The following is a 15,403-nucleotide window of genomic DNA, read 5'->3' as shown; positions in this document are numbered from 1 at the left end:
TCTTAGTGATAGGCTATCATCCATGTCCTGGGGTAGGTGTGAGTATTCCATCATCACTCTCCACCAAACCCTTTTTTGTACCGATTTCACCAGCTGGCTGTCCCTCGTGTTGTTTCTACAGCTCTAGTGGACTCCGGTGCCGCAATGAATTTTATTGACCAGGCCTTTGCCTCCTCCCTGAACATAACATCATACCCACTCTCCTCTCCATTTCCGGTTCAAGCACTGGACAACCGACCACTGGGATCTGGGACAATCCCACACATCACAGCACCACTCACCATCACCGTGGGACCCTGCACCAAGAAAGCCTTCCCTTCCTCATCATCCAGGGACCCGCACACAAAGTCGCACTCGGCCTCCCGTGGCTCCAACGCCACGACCCCACCATCTCCTGGTCAAGGATGGAGATCACTGTCACCTGTCGGTAGACCTTCTTTCCCTTACCCTGTGGTTCCACGTCGGTTGAGGGACCTGTGGTTGCCCTCCAGGCCGACATCCCAGAGATTTACCAGGATCTCCGGGAGGTTTTCTCCAAGGCCTGCGCCACCTGTCTCCCTCCTCATCGCCCCTGTGACTGTGCCATCGACCTGCTAACAGACTGTGCCTCCGCACAGCCACGTTTACCCCCTGTCGGTGGCTGAAACCAAGGCCATGGAGGAGTACATCCAGGAGGCTCTCCAACAGGGTTTCATCTGCCCATCCACCTCCCCTGCTTCGGCAGTTTCCATCTTCGTGGCCAAGAAGGAGGGGGGTTTACGTCCGTGTATTGACTACAGAGGTCTCAATGCCATCACCTCCAAGTACCGCTACACCCTCCCGTTGGTGCCGGCCGCCATCGAACAGCTCCACGGGGCCCGTTTTTTTTACTAAGCTGGACCTGCGGAGTGCCTACAATTTGATCTGCATCTGGGAAGGGGATGAATGGAAGACTGCCTTCAGCACGATGTCTGGGCACTACGAGTACTTGGTGATGCCTTATGGGTTAGTCAATGCTCCGTTGGTGTTCCAGGCATTCGTTAACGAGGTGTTCCGGGACATGCTTGGGCGTCAGGTGGTCGTGTATATCGATGACATCCTGATCTACTCGGCCACTTTGGAGGAGCACATCGCCCACGTCCGGGTAGTCCTGGGACGACTCCTGGAGAACCATCTGTACGTCAAAGTGGAGAAGTGCCAGTTCCATCAGGCCGCTCTCTCCTTCTTGGGATATCGGATCAGCCCGCAGGGAGTGGTTATGGAGGAGAGGAAGGTTGATGCATTCAGGTCATGGCCAGTCCCATTCACCATAAAGGGACAAGACTGTTTTTTGGGGTTTGCCAACTTCTACCGCTGCTTCATCAAACTTCAGCTCCATCGACTCTCCCCTCACCTCTCTCCACAAAGGTGGCCCCCATAAGTTGGTGTGGAGTCCTGCAGCCGATGAGGCCTTCCAGATCCTACTCTGCCCTTCGTGGTAGAAGTGGACGCCTCAGAAGTGGGCATGGGGGTCGTCCTGTCACAACGTCAAGGTAATCCACACAAATTGTATCCATGTGCATACTACTCTAAAAAACGGTCTCCTGCAGAAAGGAACTATGACGTCGGCGACCGGGAGCTCCTGGCGGTGAAGTTGGCATTAGAGGAGTGGAGACACTGGCTGGAGGGCGTCACAGACCTGTTTCTCATCCTCACCGACCATCAGAACCTGGAGTACATATGGACAGCAAGTAAATTTTTTGGTTCTAGTGATAGGCTAATATTGTCACCCATCAGACTATTATTGATTTAATCTTGTCTTTACATATACTAAATAATGTATGTGTGAAATTTGTTTTGATTTAGAATGGACCATTATCATGCACCTGTCTTGAAATGGGCAGGGGAAGAAAATACATGTAATCTATGCACTTAAATAGCAAATGGTCACGTGGAGTTTGACTGCCATCATGACTTGTGACTGCCGGTGTGGTGGTAATACTGTCACCATAACCGCCCTAGATAGGTTTCAGGTGCCAGCGGGTTAGCTATGATTCCACCATCATCCAAATATGTTAAACTCATAGCTAGTTATCCAGTGACCACCACAATTAGAAGGATAGCTACTGACTGAAATGTAGCTGGCTAGCTAGCATGCTGGCTCACACTGGCCATGAAGTAGCCAACTCGTGGATGCCGAAAGACACAGCTATCTCGACTTGGGAGCTTATGTCATGGCAGAGACATTAGGTCAATTTATTAGTTTTTTCCTAAATTCATTACAACATAAAATGTCAAATCAATTTAGCTTAAATTCAAAATAATAAACAATTAAAACAATAAGTAATCAATCCAACTTAAGCTAATCAAATCAAAAGAAAAACAAACAAAAAACAAATGATGTATTCAATCAAAAAACAGGTAACTTAAATCAGTCGGTTCACAATTTTGTTTATTTTCATTTGACAGTTTCTTTAAGGAGTGGGTATAGGTTTGGAGTCTTCCTTACTTGGTTGGTCTGGTGGAGTGGTTGACAGTGTGTTTGTGTCTTTGTGTTGGGGAAGGGGTGGGGTCTGGGCTGGCAGTTGCTGGATGGAGGTGGCAGTTGTGGTTGGTCAGTGCTGTGTCCAGGGTTGGTGCTGAGACTGGGAAAACCTGGGGTTGGTGCTGGGACTGGGGGCCTGGGAGAACTAGGAATGGAACTGGTGCTGGGTCGGTGTCTGGGTCTGTAGAGGAGAGGAAGGACAACCTGAGGAGCAAGCAGACACACAAGGGAGCCCCTAGACCCAGAGGTCAATGGTGGTACTTCCCTGTTGCCTGTTCGCTTTGGGGATTGGTGGGCTGTCCTCCTGCTGCTCTACCGAGAGCGCCATGCCAGACAGGATGACTGCATACCCCAGGTGCCCTTGTTTTTTAACAATGTCCGGTACAGACAGGGATGACAGGGAGGGTATTAGTTGTTCTGTGTCAGGTTCAAGGAGACATGCCATTCCACTGAACCTGCCACAGGCTTAGCCACTGAAGATCCTCCTCTGTGGGCTCTTGGGACAGAGGGTTGTAGTCTTCGGCCAGGTACAGGTCCTCCACTGACTCCACCTAGTTGGGCACAGCTGGCTTCCTCCACTCGTATTCCACATCCGTACAGCCGATATTGTGAAATAGTCAATGCAGCCACATGGCTACACTTATGAACTCCACGGGGGCATTTGCATGTGGTAGAGAGAATCCCCTGGTCACCTATAGAGACCTGCCAAGAGGAAGGATGTTAAGTGCCACATGCATTTCAATGCATGACTTTGAACACCTTGAAATGCATTTGTTGGAAGAAATGTTTGATATCAATAAAGTTTAATTTGATTGATGACATTACAGCTGTAGAATATTTAATAAACTGTAATTTTTACAGGACAAGTGCAGTTTTTCCATAAACTTTAATTGATAATTTGGGATTTTATCACTTTACATATCAGTCATATAGTGGCACGGATCATATAAATCAAGAATGTGTGAATGTATGTACCACCCCGAAAACTCACCTTATCCAAAAAATAATTACATGGCTATCAAAAACTCACTCCAGGGTAAGCCTACACGAAACACAGACCTTATATGAAGTAGTTGTAAAATTCCAGATGCAAAAATGAATGGGGGAAAAAAAGAGCTGAATGCATTAGTGGAAACGAAAACTAAATGAATGGTGGAAAAAAAGAGCTGAATGCATTAGTGGAAACGAAAACTGCCCTCAGAACAGTCTGCTACTCCGCGTCGCTGATTGGTCAGTTCACAGCGCTGCTAAACCCTCGTTTATGATAGGCTAGGTTTGCGAGGTGCGCTTGGCTAGCTTCACGAGCCTGTTGCGCCTGAAGGGAATCCCGCTGGTGGTGCGAAATAGTTTTACCTCACGAATAAACGATGACTGAACCCACAAGGTAAGCACATTTCGGGTATATTTCTTGTAACTTATCACTTATAGAAAACAGAACTAAATCATATTTTTTAAATGTTTTGCTCCTGTGAACTCCAGTCTGGGGAAACCTCTGCCGGTTAGTTTGTTTAACAAGCCTCAAATTTATTTACCTGTCAATGTGGAAGTTCCCTTACAATTTTTTTTTGCAGTTAGATTAAAGTATAACTGCAATACACTGCAGTATATTTGTAGTTAGAGTGCAGTATAACTGCAGTATGCTGCAAATACTGCATCCAAAATAACCTTCTTTTTTTTTACTTTTGTAATTTTGCAGTGTAACTGCAGTTACAGTGCAGTATCACTGCAGTTCAAATGCAGTGCACTGCAGTTATTCAGCAATTACTGCGTCCAAAATACCACAGTCGACTGCAGTTACTGCACTTTTACTGCAGTTTCAAAACTGCAATCTTTTTTTGTAAGGGTTGTATCAATAAATAATTAGCTAAACTATAATCTAACGTTAAAGCTGCTATTGTGACAGCTGGCTAAAATACTAATGTGAATATTATGTTCACCACCCCCAGGTGAGATGAATGAATTTCATGAATCAGATACATTTTTTGAAGTGGAATCTCTTTTGAAACCACCTAACCACCAGAAGCGGTAGGTATGCTGTAGGCTGTATATGGCAATGGCATATAACATTGAAGGTTATGGAGAGGTAGATGATATTATGGAGGATCATTATGTATTATGAAGGCTTCTTTGTCAGGTACAAGGTTAGTGTATGGGAGTTGAAAAGGAGGTGTGGGAGCCCTGAGAAGTTCTCTTCAAATTGTCCCGTTGCTTACCTGCGCCAGGCCAAGAGTAAAAAGCCAGAGATCCGTAGGAAGCTATGTATGTGAGGCAGGGATTCACCCAGTAAAGCCCTCAAGCCAAACAAGCCTCTGCACCAAGATCACAGAGGGTATTGTAAAGGATTTGCATTAGTGAAATAGAAGTTTGATGTATTCAGGAGCTCACCATCCATATATTTTGTGGTGGTTACAATAACATAAAAAACATTACTAAATGTATATTTAAGTCCACTTTATCACTCATTTGTTTGTTTCAGGTGAAGCTGCTGATCTAGGCAGGGACATCGGAATGTTGGCGAATACATTTCTAGATTTTAAAGGAGCTGCCAGCAACAAAGCCGGATGGTAGAGCTTGCTGGGGTGCAACAGTTCAAGTAAGTTTATTATGTATGATAATGCAATGAATAACAATATGATAGTACTGTAGTGTATCACTACAACTGTTTACTCAAAAGTAATTCACAAAAACATTACTGGCCTGCCATGGCATGGCTTTAATAATCCATTGTCGTTGTGCAATCTCTTTCACAAAAACATCAACCATATGTTTACGTAAAGGTATTTTTGTATCTTCCAGCACAACACTGAAGGAGGTGGTCACAGTTCTAGCCTCCCATTCGGAGGTCTTCAACTTGGCCACTCGTGGTCTGGGAGGCAATCTGCTTAGCCATTTCATCAATGTGTTGGACCAGTGCATGACAGAAAGAGAGAAAATATTACAGGATAAAATCTACTGAAATAAGATTTCTAATAGTCTGATGTCTTTAATGAATCAGGTTTGACAATAGCTCAGTATTTTATACAGTGTAATTAATAATGTACATCAAACGCATAGACATTTGATTTACAGTTCTCACACAAAATCCTGCATGTACATATTTTAGCAGAGCAGAAGTTAAAGCCTGCTCACATAGTAGCTCTGCAGTCAATGGGTTGGGCACCCTTGTTTCACAACATACAATGTTTACAGTATTCAATTTCATCAGGAAGCAAATTACATATAATACATGAGACACAAACAACTATGCATACAAACATTGTTGTATAGACAGTGTGTTAACTGGACAGCTCCATAATATTATGTCTTACTATATACAAAGTGGGAACAAATGAAAGAGGCTGAATTGCTCGGATGTTATTAACTCAAAGTGCAGTAGATTACCACATTCCTGCACTCAAATTTGTATGTGAAAAAGGTGTGTGTGCTTCATAGTATTCACTGCATGTATTTATTTTCTTAGTCCCTTTCTCCTTCATTTTACCCTGACAAATGTGTCTGTGTTAACAGCCCTCTTTCTCTGACCATGGATACTGGCATATGCATGACCCCCTGCTGTGTTTTGTCCGTGTATTCTCTGTCTGTATGGATGTAGAGGTGTGATTCTGCAGGCTGATGTGCAAGAGGGACATTTACCAAAGGCAATCATGTAGGCTCTCTCTACAGAGTTGCACACCTCTGTTGTCTCCATGTACTGAGAAGAGGTGCTCCACTGGTGAAGTTCAACAAGCATGGTCTGCATATCAGTGTGTTTGCAGTGGTGGGGGCTGTTGCTGAAGAAGTGCTTGGTGGTCCTGCTTCAATTGATGTAGCTACCTCATTTTCAGTTTGCTCCTCTGTTATCATGTGATAAACATGTTGACAGACAGACTTTTGCCCAAAGCTGCTGGTGTTACATGAATAATAACCATTCTCCAGATTGACAACACCAGGACTACCATTACCCCAAAATACAGTTAGACTGCTCTATCAGCAGGTATGACTTCTCCACTATAACCTGAGCACGTTTTTGCCATATTTCATTCACTGACTGACCTCTGACCAACAGCACGTTTGCAAAGGGTATGTGCTTGCACACATTTCCTGACTAAGAGGCTCTGCACACACATGTGAAGTTCACAAGATCAACCAGGTAATGTTGTGGATTGGACTGAGAAGGAACACTACAGGTGCCATTGCGGTCAATCACCAGGCCATCACTCCATTCCTCATCATCTCTGCAGCTTCAGTGGAAGGGGTCCTTCCTGGCAGGTTTCATGCGTCTGATCTGTGTCAGGTGATCTAGGTAACTGAAAAATAAGTTAATATGTCAAGAGAATAATGACTGATGACATATAATATTATTATTTATATTATTATTAATACGAAACAGGTGGTAGAATTCCAGAGGATTTGTATTTTTTATGCATTATGTCCTGTGTTTAATTGACAAATGGTGTATCTTTTACAATCCAGCATCTGGTGTTTGGTTGGTTTTGATGATGGCAAACTTTCAAGTTTATGCTTATTTCTGTTTATGAGAGCAATTCATCCTTACAATACCGAGAGACTATGACTTAAGATCAGTTACCAATGATTTGCTGCCCAACAGAACAGAAAGTACCTGTAATTGTCTTGGACATCACTGTACAGGAGTCTCAGCAGCTGATCTACCCTCTTGTTGGGTTTTCCCCTAAGGAATTGGTATTTCAAAGAGAGAAAGAACCTAAGAAAAGTTTGTGTCAAAAGAAAAAAGTAAAACAGACAACTTGAATTTGAGTAAGTTGTTTTGGACTGTACATATTTCTAGAATGAATGGAACCCTATCACCACAATGACAAAACAAACCCTGGCTACTAGGTATGTAAAGAGGCAAAATACAAACATACAAAATGTCTCTGGTAATTGACTACCACCAGGGTAAGGCTAAAGACCCAGTAGAATATTAGAAAATAGTTCATACCTTTCAGCTATGTTGTTGGTGTTGCTGTTGTGGTGGTAGAATCTCCGACCAAAGTTAGTCCACATTTCTCCATATGGCAATGAGTGTGGAGATACTGGGAGGTGTGATTGTCACAGAGAAATTTGTCCAACTCCTCACATTTTTCCTGGGTGACTTTGCAGAAATCCTCCTCCTAAAACACATTTAACAATAAGACAGCTGTTAATATTGATGTAAAAAATAATAGGATTTATTTTGCATTTTTTAACAAGCGCTCAAAGCTCTTTTATTATATGGTGGTGGGGAAATGTCTTCCACTACCGATGTGAAGGGCCCACCTAGGTGATGATACAACAGCCACTTTGCACCAGAGAATTCACTACACCACAACAGTATCTCATCAGTTACAGTGGAGCGGTTAATTGGGCTGCGTTTACACAGGCAGGCCAATTCTGATCTTTTTTTCACTCATTTATCTTTTAACCAATGAGATCAGCTCTGGAAAATATCTGATGTGAAAATATCTGATGTGATTGTTCAAAACACCAATTAGTGGAAGAAAACTGAGTTGGGCTGCCTGTGTAAACGCAGCCTACCAAATTAGGAAACGGGATTATTAGGCAAGAAGGGAAGGGCTCTCTTGCTGAAACACTAATGAAACGTCATCGGAGGGCTCACTCAAATGGCGGGAAATGGGAAGGAATGGACTAGGGCCAAAAGCAAATCTAGGGGTGAATCTCAAAAGATTTTCCTTCATTTCTTGCACCCTCTTCTCTCCTCACCTCTCTTCTGTTCTCACATTGGAGGTCATGGTCCAAAGGATGGGATCTTAGATCTTCTCATCCAATGCCATTTGAGAAGGTTAGGAGGGGATGCAAGGAATCCAGGAAAGACTTGATTCGCCCAAGATCTCAATGTTAACATTTTATGTTCCCTTACACCAGAACAGCGAGTGCATCCTACTAGCCCTAAGACAACATAACAGTTAGCAGTGTGAAAATGATTGATTGCTTATCCAGTGATTTTATTTCACTAATACACATTTATACACTGGACTTTACGTACCATTTGTACCTTTTGTTTGTTTACACATTTGCCGCTATTTGAAAATGTATAATGTTGTATGTTTTCACATTTATAGTGTCACAGAGGGCAGCAACAGACAAAACGACATGATACACCTTTAAAAGAAGCTACAAAGATTGTGTGATTATACTGATGTGCAATTCATTCTTCATGGCCACCACAGCACGGACAACAGTATTCCTGCTCTGCTATGTCAAATGGCCTCAGCCTCTCTTGACCATCCATCTGTGCATAGCCTAAATAAAAGACATATTATATATTACTAATCACATTAATAGCAGGGTTGGCCAGAATTGAATTGAGAATGCCTCAGATTAAATAAAAATTATTGAATTTGAATTGAATTTAAATTGAAGTAGTAAACAGGATACAGAATTGCAATTAGAATTTGAATAAAAGTCAATAGAATTGAATTGAGTGAAATTCCCAATGTTAGGGTGTAGACACAAGCATCTCGTCATTATTTTTTATATATTTGTTCGTTCCAGTCATTTGCAGCAGAGAACTGGAAGGAATGACGGCCAAAGGAGGTGTTGGCTTTGTGGATGACTAGTGAAATATACCTGCTGGAGCGCATACTACGGGTGGGTGTTGCTATGGTGACCAATGAGCAAAGAAAAGGCGGGGATTTGCCTAGAAGAGATTTATAGATGACCTGGAGCCAGTGGGTTTGGCGACGAATATGTAGTGAGGGCCAGCCAACGAACGTACAGGTCACAGTGGTGAGTAGTATATGGGGCTTTGGTGACAAAACGGATGGCACTGTGAAAGACTACATCCAATTTGCTGAGTAGAGTGTTGGAAGCTATTTTGTAAATGACATCGCCGAAGTCAAGGATCGGTAGGATAGTCAGTTTTACGAGGGCATGTTTAGCAGTATGAGTGAAGGAGGCTTTGTTGCGAAATAGGAAGCCGATTCTAGATTTAACTTTGGATTGGAGATGCTTAATGTGGGTCTGGAAGGAGAGTTTACGGTCTAACCAGACACCTAGGTATTTGTAGTTGTCCACATATTCTAAGTAAGACCCGCCGAGAGTAGTGATTCTAGTCGGGCTGGCGGGTGCAAGCAGCGTTCGATTGAAGAGCATGCATTTAGTTTTACTAGTGTTTAAGAGCAGTTGGAGGCCACGGAAGGAGTGTTGTATGGCATTGAAGCTCGTTTGGAGGTTTGTTAACACAGTGTCCAATGAAGGGCCAGATGTATAGAAAATGGTGTCGTCTGCATAGAGGTGGATCTGAGAGTCACCAGTATCTCTGACTGAATTAAATTCTACTTCCTGTCATTCAAATTCTACATCCTATGGGGTGTGGCCAATTCAAAACTCATGAGTTGAATGGGATTCAATTCCAAAATTCTGAATTGAGCCCAACCCTGATTAAATAAATAATCAATAATATGCCATTTAGCAGACGCTTTTGTCCAAAGCGACTTACAGTCATGTGTGCATACATTTTTACGTATGGGTGGGAGGGGCGGGTATCCCTCATGCATCCCACTTTGTCCCTCTTTTGTTCTTTTTTTTTGTCCCCCATGACAAAGCAGTGACAAAGTTTTGTCATTTCCTGTGATGTGGCAGCAGCACAGGAAAGAGCTGAGAAGCAGTTCAGCTATGGACATTGAATACGATGACATACAGTACACTGTTTACTGTAGTCACTGCCTTTTTTCTCTGCCTCTTGATGTAGATTTATTATGAGATGTGCCAAATCATTTATCGTACATAAATCATTGGACCAAAAACAGAATCCTAGAACATCCAGAGATTTTTGTGATCTTTCCATTTTGCTGGTCATTATATAACAAATACAAAGACACAAAAACATACTAATATAGCACAACACAGAGCATTCCCAACAAGACAGACAGAAGACAGTGCAGCGATTATGTTCCAGAACCTTTGAGAGGGTTAGTGCATGTAGAGTAGATCAGAGTAGGCAAAAGAAGAGGTCTATACCCCTTAGTTCTAGAGGGGGATCTTCTATCTAGATGTCCTGGGGTGTAGAGAGAGGCTGGGACAGAGAGTAGGGGTCTAGATGAAGGGACTAAGGGGCTGAGGAGTGTGTACTAGTGGGCCTTGCTGCTTCCAGGAGGCCTCCTGGTGTCCGGTTGGACGTGGTACTCACCAAGGGGCTTGAAGGCCCGAGCAGGGCTGGTGTCTCTGCTGCTTTCCCTAGAGGTTTCCCTGCTGCAGCCCTGACTCATGCTGGGCCGGGGGATACGGCTCCTCGCTAGCGTGGTAGGACGAGAGAGGAGTACCAGGAACAAGGGGTTTATCACAAAGCCTGGCTGTCAGTAGGACAGTAGAACACAGGTTTGGGGTGTGAGGTGAGGCCTGGGGTGGGGATGGGGATGGGGACTGGGAGAAGAGTGGAGGTGAGGGGTAGGAGGTCTCTGGGGCGTGGTGGTGGGTTGGAGTCTGCTGGACATCAGATTACATTTTACAAATTTAAGTTAGTGCAAGTCCGTTTTTAAATGTTTTTGTTATTTCATGACAAGGATTAGGTTGTCAGTGACAAGATGATTGTTATGACATTAGCTTACAACAGATATACAGAGTTAACACACAAAATAAAAACAGAAAAATAAAATAAAAAATAAGAATTAAAATAAGGTATAAAGATATGGTTGAAACACCAAAGAAAATTAAACACAAACCGTTATATTCAGTTATTATATGTTCTAATAAAAAAGATGAACTAAACATGACTAAGAAGAAGACAAACGTACAAACTTTAAAACATTGCAACGTGCAATTGTCAATTTCGTGAATCCATCATGTTTAAATCTCATCCATGGACAGATGTAAAAAAGGCGGCCTTCCCAATTCAGGGATGACGGTGTTGTTCACAACAGACTGACAGACAGACAAAGAGGGTGACCTCAGACAGAACACTGATAACAAGCCAAGATGTGGGGAGCTGGTTGGTCGATGAAATACACCGACCAATCAATCAAAGCAATAGGACAGGGCCAGTGACTCAGACTGAATGGAAGGAAGGACATAAGCTGGGCTGCTGATGACAGAGCTAGACCTACAGAGGCTCATCCACGTTTCCTGAAAGAGGAGGTACCACCCCAATGATGGGACATGCCTGGAAGATGTGACGCTAACAAATACAACCAAGATGAGAGACACCTCCCAAAACAGTGAGTTCTACTTAGCTACTAACCCTGAGAGACACCTCCCAAAACAGTGAGTTCTACTTAGCTACTAACCCTGAGAGACACCTCCCAAAACAGTGAGTTCTACTTAGCTGCTAACCCTGAGAGACACCTCCCAAAACAGTGAGTTCTACTTAGCTACTAACCATGAGAGACACCTCCCAAAACAGTGAGTTCTACTTAGCTGCTAACCCTAAGTTGAAAGACAGGCTCTTACCATTCACCCTCCTTTACAAGGGGCCTTGCGCCTTTTCGCATTCAGTATTTTGTTATTCAGTAGTTTGCCATTCAGTATTTTACATTTACATTTTAGTCATTTAGCAGATGCTCTTATGCAGAGTGCCTTGCTCAAGGGCACGTCGACAGATTTTTCACCTAGTCGGCTCAGCGATTCGAACCAGCGAACTTACGGTTACTGGCACAACGCTTTTAACCCTAAGGCTACCTGCCGCCCCCTTTGAGTTCAAAGGGTCCATTGGTCCTTCATAACATTACTATGCGGGTTCCTTGCTTTCAAGGCTTATCTTTTGTGTTTATTGTGTTTCCTTGTTTTGTGTTTATGACCGGGAAAACCAAGATAGTGTATCTGAGCTTCAAAGGACACACTTGGTGTACAGTATATATAAGGTTTTCACTAGATAGATAGGAGTGCACAATGACAATGTTGGGCATGTTTTGACACATGGCCCTCGACAGCATGTGTGTGGTATCCTATTTATCAGCAAACATGTGCTGTCTGTTATGTATGTGTATCCAGTGTGTAGGTGATACTGTACAATACACTGTTTATTTAGGCAGTTACTTAGTTACTCTGTGCGTTGCTAGCAAATGGCAAATCTCTTTTTCCTAGTATAGAGTGAATACATTTACATTTTAGTCATTTAGCAGACACTCTTATCCAGAGCAACTTACAGTTAGTGGATGCATACATGTATTTTTTTGTTGTTCTTTCTTTTTTTCATACTGGCCTCCCGTGGGAAACGAACCCACATCCCTGCCGGCCAAACCCTCCCCTACCTTGGACGACGCTGGACCAATTGTGCGCCGCCCATGGGTCTCCCAGTCGCGGCCAGCTGCGACAGAGCCTGGACTCGAACCAGGATCTCTAGTGGCACAGCTAGCACTGCGATGCAGTGCCTTAGACCACTGCGCCAAATACATGATTTATGTTGTGTTTACTTGCACGATGCTGAAATTGTGACATCATGTAAATGTCCCTTACCTAGTCCCAGTCGGCTGGGAGAGGAATCTCTTCTGCAGCCCTGGCTGCAGGGGACCTTGCTCCTCTTGTCTACAGGGGTGCTGGAGGCTGAGGGGGGCCTGCTGATCCTCCCGTACCCAGACGAGTGGCCCAGCAGCTTCCCAGGGGAACTGGAGCGACTGCCAGGCTGGGACTGGGATATTAATAGATGTTTCATTTTATTTAATGTTCTGTTAAACATTGGTTGAAACTTACTTGCAAGACATGGAACCAGCTCTTTCAGGTCTCTGTTGATCATCACACACCTAAATCAAAACAATATCAGTGTCTCTTTTTAAAAAGCACAATCACCTTCATATTGGTCACATATGCACAGGGCAAGTTCCAGGCATAAGTGACATAAGCCACTAGGAGGCCCCGACTCCCCCAAAAATAATATACAGTATATATTTTTGTACTTTTAACACTTTGATCACACCTACAGTGTCATTGCGCAAAATAGTATGCAGCATCATCTGGATATGTGAGCAACAAAAGTTCAACTTTCAGCTACCATTTCCATCAAGCCGTCTACGCATACAATGTGATACATACGTTAGATAAATCCAACGCATGCACCACCACACAGTACACACTGCAACTGCCTCTGCAACGCAATGCTGCAAGGCAAACGCAGCGTTCCATTGGAAATGAATGTACTTCTGGTGTACCAAAACTCATTGACGCTGTAGGTGTGATCGAAGCGTTAGGTACTCAGTCAGGGTCTCAACTTACTATTGAGAGTAAGTATAGTAGAATACACCAGGTGCAATTTCGAAATTTGGTTGTGCATCAACAGTTTTTCTCTTGTTATGTCAGTCACTGTCACATCAGCTAACAATGTTTTAATTGGTAGTAGTTAGTCTAGCCAGCCATCTAAACTTAAGTAATCATTGCCAAATACCGATCGGGCACGGAGGGCATGTGCCCAGGGACCCGGACCTCCAGTGGGCCCCCATTGATTTTGTTAGTCACTCTCACTCAGATATCATATTAACATGGCATAAGTAATTATACAATGTGTAGAATTGCAGGAAATTTGCTTTAAAATTGCAAAGATCTCTCCGCCCCATGGCAAAATGTGTAGAATTGCAGGAAATTAACTGAAACTAAAATGTTCCTCTCCACCGTCAAGAGGGGAGCACTAAAAACATTTTCCGCGAGGTTGGGGCCCCCCAACCAAATCTCACTTAGCCCCTAAAAGGCTAGAGCCATTTACCTTGGTGAAAATCCTGGGGTAGCCTGTTGGATCTTCTGCAAGCACATCTGTTGTCTCCTCACTTACAATGAGGTAAGCAACAAAAATTCCACGGCCATTTTGATGCTGAATGATTAATGATGCACAAAATGTAAGGTTAGTTATAAGGTTAGCAGTGTGGTTAAGGTTAGGGTACGGTTTAAAATCTAATTTTAAGAAGATAAATTGTAAAATGGGCGGGGTTTATGACTTTGTGGCTGTGGTAACTAGTGACAACCCCTCGCGTTAAGGGTTGTGTAACTGGAGGGAGTATACAGATATATTGGAGAAAGGAGGAGATAGGAATCCCGTCGGCCAATAAATAGAGGAACGTAACGCCTCACCCAGCAGACGGTCGACCAATCGCGTTCACGTTGTTATGCTGCGTCACGCGGTTGCTAAACTAATCGTTACGCCATCCCTTCTCAAAGTCAGGGTATGAGTCGAGAAACCTGCCTATTTGCCTCGAAAGCACGCAATATCACGATTCCAAAACTATACGATATTACAGATAACAACTTAATGATCTCACATATTGGAAAATATCTGTAATATTGTACTTCTTGTTGACAAATTTCATGCTAATATGGGTTTTTGAGCTAGCAGCCAATTGACTCCCATTCACTCCTTGAAAGAGAGCTCACCTTGTCACAGAATCGCCTAGAATGCACAGCGCGGCACATTAACGAGGCGTGGGCGTTATTACGATTCCAATGGAGTTTCCCGTCTCCTCAAAAGTATCTCTGCTCATGGGCACAAAGGCTACATTTGCCAACTGGTTAGACATGATTACACCAAATATTTTCTACTCTTTAATTTAGTTTACCCACTGACTACCGCATTTCATATTATGGAACATTTTCTTATTCAAAATTCAACTAATTGACACATTGTTTAATGAAAACTTGGTGCAAGTAATGGGCTGTGTCGAGTTATAAATAACATAAACACACTTCGAATGTCAAAATCGCAATGCTTGTATTGAGCAATACCAATGGTCATGTGAAAGCGCCACCAAGTTCTTCCACCAAGTTTTCAATATATACGATGTGTAAATTCTATAGTGGAATTTTGAATGTAAAAAAAATAATCCATATGCTCCCGCCACACCAGCGGCACGAGCTAGGTAAACGGACGGCTCTGTAGAGCATCTGTTTGACGTTACGCATTCAAGAAGGCTCAACTAATTGTTTTTTCAACTCTCATTGTTCTATCTGTGGCTCAACCAGTAACCCGATGGGTTCTACGTCGAGAAA

At 43.3% G+C, this 15,403-nt stretch overlaps 1 protein-coding gene and 1 long non-coding RNA gene across 2 annotated transcripts; both read right to left on the bottom strand.

Annotated features, from left to right (window-relative positions):
- Positions 1-5,801: 5,801 nt before the first annotated feature.
- Positions 5,802-7,602, bottom strand: LOC121534578. The gene is made up of 3 exons (XR_005994639.1): positions 7,443-7,602; positions 7,104-7,205; positions 5,802-6,789 (listed from the first exon to the last, which is right to left on the bottom strand). It is a non-coding gene; the product is annotated as an uncharacterized LOC121534578 (long non-coding RNA).
- Positions 7,603-10,572: 2,970 nt separating this feature from the next.
- LOC123484258 (CLIP-associating protein 2-like) lies at positions 10,573-13,088 on the bottom strand. The gene is made up of 2 exons (XM_045214388.1): positions 12,893-13,088; positions 10,573-10,736 (listed from the first exon to the last, which is right to left on the bottom strand). The coding sequence occupies exons 1-2, from the start codon at positions 13,086-13,088 to the stop codon at positions 10,573-10,575; spliced, it is 360 nt and encodes a 119-aa protein (XP_045070323.1).
- Positions 13,089-15,403: the final 2,315 nt, after the last annotated feature.

The sequence above is a fragment of the Coregonus clupeaformis genome, unplaced genomic scaffold (genome assembly GCF_020615455.1).
Source record: "Coregonus clupeaformis isolate EN_2021a unplaced genomic scaffold, ASM2061545v1 scaf0247, whole genome shotgun sequence".
NCBI classification, from domain to species: domain Eukaryota; kingdom Metazoa; phylum Chordata; class Actinopteri; order Salmoniformes; family Salmonidae; genus Coregonus; species Coregonus clupeaformis.
This window is presented reverse-complemented; position numbering and strand designations above follow the sequence as displayed.